This window comes from Hemitrygon akajei, chromosome 3 (assembly GCF_048418815.1).
Source record: "Hemitrygon akajei chromosome 3, sHemAka1.3, whole genome shotgun sequence".
NCBI classification, from domain to species: Eukaryota; Metazoa; Chordata; class Chondrichthyes; order Myliobatiformes; family Dasyatidae; genus Hemitrygon; species Hemitrygon akajei.
In genome coordinates, this window is record NC_133126.1 from 29031004 (window position 1) to 29037003 (window position 6000).

General features: G+C 47.2%; 1 protein-coding gene across 1 annotated transcript in view; it reads right to left on the reverse strand.

The window, feature by feature from the left end:
• Nucleotides 1-5639, reverse strand: part of LOC140724802 (protein jagged-2-like) — a 258587-nt gene extending 252948 nt beyond the window's left edge. The window contains 2 exon segments of the mRNA XM_073039432.1: nucleotides 4739-5038; nucleotides 5169-5639. Coding sequence (XP_072895533.1) covers nucleotides 4739-5038; nucleotides 5169-5225 — 357 coding nt within the window. The 5' untranslated portion in view covers nucleotides 5226-5639.
• Between the last annotated feature and the right edge of the window lie 361 nt (nucleotides 5640-6000).

Consider the following 6000-nt stretch of genomic DNA (forward strand, 5'->3'; position numbering starts at 1 on the left):
ATCTACTGTATCTGGTGCTCCTAGTGTGGCCATCAATTCTGCTTCCCATTCCACATACCAGTCCATGGCCTCCTCTCTCCTGCTGCGATAAGGCCACACTCAGGTTGGAGGAGCAACCCCTTATATTCCATCTGGGTAGCCTCCAACCTGATGGCATGAACATTGATTTCTCCAACTTCCAGTAATTGCCCCCCCCCCCCACCCCGCCTCTTCACAATTCCCATTTCCCTCTCTCACCTCATCTTCTTACCTGCCCATTACCTCCCCGGTACTCCTCCCCCTTTGTCCTTCCATGATCTTTCCCATCAGATGCCCCTTCTCCAGCCCTTTATCTTTCACCTATCAGCTTCCCAGCTCTTTACACCCCCTCCCAGTTTTACCTACCACCTTGTACTTCTTCCTCCCCTTCTCACTTTTCGTGTTGCTTAGATTTCCAATCTGCAGGTTTTCTTGTCTTAGTATAGACTAGATGGGCTAAAGGGCCTGTTTCTGTGCTGTAGTAGTTTACACCTCTTATGTCACTTTCATGCTGTACTTTAAGGGGGAGAAAAAGCCTTGGATTTATATAAAATATAAATTCACATCCTCGTCTGAATGCACCAAAGTATTTTCCAACTTTGGAAGCATGGCCAATGTTGGAACATGGAATATAGAATGGCAATGGGATGATGACTAGACAGCCCATTCTCTTTTATAATGAAAAGAGAGAATGCTGGAACTACATAGCACATCAAGCAGCATCAGGTGACGCAGTTACACACACACACAATGCTGGAGGGACTCGGCATGCCAGGAAGCATCTATGGAAAACAGTATAGTCAACGTTTTGGGCCAAGACACAGTTAATATTTTAATCGATATTTTTTTTAAATAAAGTTTTTTTAAATTAGCTTTAGTTGTCATATGTATATCAAAACAGTGAAGTGCATGACAAAGACCAATGAAAGTAAATGACCAACAGTCCTGAGGATGTGCTGAGCCCTGGCATTTACACGTACACTTTATGTGACTGGTTTGAGAGTAGTACAGGTTTCAGACTAAGCACATCTGGCCTGGAAACTGTGGTATAGCAGTTAGCACATCGCTTTCCAGCAGCCAGCTGTACAGTTGGGGTTTGATTCCCACCTTTGTACATTTTCCTCATGACTGCATGGGTTTCCCCCAGGTGCTCTAATATATTCCCACATTAGAGTACAGGATAAGAGTTTGAGTTGCAGGCATGCTATGTTGGCACCAGTAGCATGGCAAACTTGCAAACTGCTGAGCACGATCTTAGCCAGTTTTATTTGACTCAAAACAATGCATTTCACTGTGTTTCGGTGTAAGTGACAAATAAAGCAAATCTTTAAAGAACCTTGTATGCCAAGCCAACATTAGGATAGTGGACAATTCACTAACCAGAGCACAAACACTTCCCTAGGTTTAAGATCCTTAAAGCAGTATAGAAACAACTGAACTAGGAGAATATGTGCTGCACAGAGCAGGCTAGAAACCATATCCACTTGAATACCTTACCACTGGGAAAGAACTTCAGTAAAAACGAGCTTTTACTCTTCCTCCTGAATGTCAGAATGCCTTTCATACGGCAAGTCAATACTTGGTATTTAACGTCACTAGCATCAATCAACTCTCAAATTCCCCCACTTGCTAGGAAAGCTGTTACATTCCCAAAACCACCGTGTTCCTCTGCTCCAAGAACCACACCCCAATTTGCTCTTTGGAAATTCCAGAGGCACAGAATCATCTGAAATCCTCATTTTCTTCCTCCAAACTCCACCCAAAAAAGCCCATCATACATGACCATTTAAAATCTTGCAAGCAGTTCCACCACATTGTAACTTGGTTCCCCAGGTCTAAGGATGGCACACTTCTCTGATGTTACCCTTTCAAACTCACCTCTGATTTCACAAACACAGCACTGCTCAGAGTGAAAGCTTATCAGACCACAAGATATAGGAGAATTAGGTTATTTGGCCCATCAAGTCTGCTCTGCTCTTCCATCCTAACTGATTTTATTTTGTGATACAGTACGAAGTAGGCCCTTCAAGCCACACCATGCCGCACCCCAACAAACCCAATGACTCTATAATGACAGGACAATTTACAATGGCCAATTAACCTACCCAGTACATCTCTGGACTGTGGGGGGAGAAGAGAGGAGAGAGAAACCAGAGCACTCGGGAAAAACTCACATACTCCACAGGAAGGACATACAGACTCCTTACAGAACAGCGCCAGAATTGAACTCCGGAACACCCAACCTGTAATAGTATTATGCTAACCACTAAGCGACCATGGCACCCTCATTATCCCTCTCAACCTTTGACTTCCTTACCAATCAAGAACCTATCCCTGCTTTAAATATACTCAATGACATTCCTCTTGTCAGTCATTTGAATCCCTGCCTCACAATTACTAACATTTCTGTCAGTGGAAGGTTCTTCAAGGTTCAAGTTCAAAGTAAATTTATCAAATTACATACATGTCACCATATACTATCCTGAGATTCATTTTCTTGCAGGCATTCACAGTAGAACAATAAAATAGAACCAAAGAAAAACTACACAAAGACTGACAAACAACCCGTGTTCAAAAAAACTGCAAAATACAAAACAAATAATATTGAGAATATGGTGAATCTGCATTGAAAGTGAATCTGCAGGTTGTGGAATCAGTTCAGAGTTGAGGTGAATGAAGTTATCCACACCGGTTCAAGAGCCTGATGAGAGAAAGGTAATAACTATTCCTGAAACTGGTGGTGCGGGTCCCAAGACTCCTGCTCCTCCTTCCAAATTAATCTAACAAACGGCTTCATGGTTCAGAATACTTCACTGCCTCCATCCTAAAGAGGAGGAAAGTCCAATTTTTGAAATGTAAAAATACACTCATTTCTCAGATCATTAAAGTAAACCTCTGCACCCTCCCCCAAGTATCCTTTGGCTAATGAGGTATCCCAATGCTTTCTCAAGGTTCAGTCCAAACTTCCATATATTTTATTTGAGCCACACCTATCTGCTTATATGCTCTAAAATTAAACACCAGTCTTCTCAATGTGTCTTGCCATCTACAAAGATTTGTACACATAATCCAGGTTTCTTAAAATGGCATCATTTATCAGATACGACCTCATCCTTCATAGCAGCATCACTTGCCTCCCCACCCTCCACATTTCATTAACCCTACACTCAACTCTTTCCCCTCAAATCCCCTCCACCCATTATTCAGAACGAGAGGCGTCACGATAAGCACAAATAAATAAAGGAGAGGGAAAAAAGGTGGTTTTATAAATCTCGGAGTTAGCCAAAGAAACGGTATTGAAAGAGAAGAACCCTCACCAGTTTACTCACTTCCTCAAATGATCTCCCTTCCCGCCCCACACTCACACCTGTCTGGATCCGCCCCATTGCCTCCCCTCTCTCCTGACGCTCCTACCCTTTGCCCCTCTCCCATCTGCCCCCTCCACCCTATTCGCCCATCCCTTGTCGTCCAACCTCCAACTCAACACAAGCCTCCCACTCCCCTCCACCTCAGCCTCACCTTTTCCATTCACTCTCCCCCACCCCCCCCCCCACCGGGTCACTCCCTCTCGTGGCCCATCCCCTCCTCCTGCCCCCTCCGTACGCCTCTTTACCTCTTGCACCTTTTTCGCTCCCTCTCGAAACCCTCCCCCGCCCTGTTCGCCTCCGCCCGCGCGGGAACCTAACGGAACGGGCGCGAGGGGCGCTCGCGCTCCGGGACCGTCCGCACCTGAACCCCCGGCCCCCGGCCCCCGTCTCAGGGGCGCAGCGCAAGAGCCCCGCACGGCTGCAAATGCATCCCCTCAGCCATCTGTGCAGCGCGACGTATCGCCCCCGCCGTGCATTCCCCCCCCCCCACCCACCGGTGCAAAGGGGTGCACCGCTACAGCCGTACCTCCTCCCCCCCCCCCCTCCCAAACAACGGTGCAGCGGGTGCAAATGCATTCCCTAGGCACCTAGGCAGCTGCCGTGCAATTGCATTCTGAAGTCCAGCGCGGGTGTAGGTCACAAATAGAAAGTGACGCCACTACATATCACTTCTAAAAGTGCATTAGGATCTGGACTACTAGGTTACAAACACCACTCGTGCGCATCAACTGGCAGCATTTATTTATAAGGCTGTTGCCAGCAACTACTCCCGGCTACAAATGATTTGTTTGCAACCAGCCTCAAATGCAGAGTCATAACCCAACTCCTCGGGATGCTTTTACAAATTAATCTTCCCGAAAGAAACACGGACGGGTTTGTACATCGCACCTGATTTAAGAAAAGCCAATTTGGGCGCCTTTGCACTGAAGTCTTTTTATATCTTGTATTGCAGCAGAAACCTGTGCAACTTTTATATTTTTCCACTTTTTAAGGAGAATAACCAAAGTACGCAACCTTGCAACACACAAAACACAACCGCTATTAATTACAGATCATTCACAATACAGGGAGGGGGAGGATCGCGGTGCGTTTAAAATAGACTGCTACTACGTTAAAATGAAAACGGAGCCGTGAAATTTCGGGAGCAAAAATTCAAGTCATTGCGAGCTTACTGGAAAGCAAAATGACAACCGGGCTGCAATTATTCGAAAGGGGCACCATGGGGTGGCAATTGCTGGAAAGGGGCGCATGTAAGGACGGCATTAAGGTTAGGAGGGACCTGATCTTCGAAATTCTTTGCACCAGGCTGCAGTTTGCAAATGCGCACACAATGAAATTAAAACGCCACTTACCGGCCACGCAAAGTGAAAGGGGATAACTATCTTTCCAAGTGCGCTTTTATCTGGGAGAGAAAAAGTATTTTTCCCCAGTACAGGGCTCAATCCGCTCCCAAAAGTGCAGCCTCCAGAGGCGGCGACGCGTGCCTGGTACTCCTTCAAACAAATTTTGAAATAAGTGTCACATTCGTCCTTGATGCATTTTCGATCCAAAGAACCTCTGGAGCCATCACAGCAATCCCCGTTCTCCAATTCGCCGTTAATGTTCTGCACCGAGTTAACCCGGACCTCGAAATAGCCCTTTGCAAACGAGACCTGTGGAACAAAAATTAATTTTTTTTTAAAAAAAAGCCGCTGCACTCACCGGCGGTAATTGTGCATGGAAAGAAGGAAAATATATTAAATCAGTGCAATGCAACCTACTGTGGATTATTTCATTGCGTACCTGAACCAAGAAAGTTGACAGCACGATAAGATGATAGATCCCTTTAAAATCCAGCATGCCTTCGCTCTTCGCTTGCAAACGTTTATAATAAATCTTCTAAAGACCCAGGCTCGTTGACGGTCCCGGCAAGGAGTTGTATTCACCGTGACTTTTTTTTTTCGCAGCAATGAAACGAATCCAAGGACTTTTTTTTTCCTCGCTCCCCCCTCCTCTTCTCCCAAACCTTACCTACATATATGTATTTGTATGTGTTAGAAAGGCAGTGTGTCTGGACCGGCTCCGCTCTAGTGCTGGCTCTGGACTGGAAGGGGTGGGATCTCGGCTCAGATCTCTAAGCTGGTGTGAGCGTGTGGGGAGGGTACAAACAGCAGCCCGCCTCAGGATAGGAGGAAGAGGGAGAAAACGGATTTAGCACGGCTCGGCACTGGGCTGAGGAGGCAGGGGCAGGGTCTGGTACGTTTTTAGCGCAAGACCCAAGTGTTAGACTGCCGCACCCCCGGCCGGTGTTAAACCGGCAAGGATCTGGGAAAGATGGGAGAGAAGGCTAGTACGACTCGGCTCGGCTCGGCACGGCACGGGTGGTTGTGGTGCGGGAGGGGGAGGTGGGTTGACACAGCTCTGGAGCCGGGTTACACACCTGCATGGGATGCCACACAACTCTGATCCAGGGATGAACGGGACCAACCGGGTTCTGATGGGTCAGAGGAGTTGGGCTCGGCAAGGTTCGGCACGGATACGCGCGGACGGCCACAGCTCAAGTCCGCGCACGGGCGATCATTGCTCAGCACGGGGAGGGCACTACGCCGCTTGGGACGGGTCAGGCTAAGATACC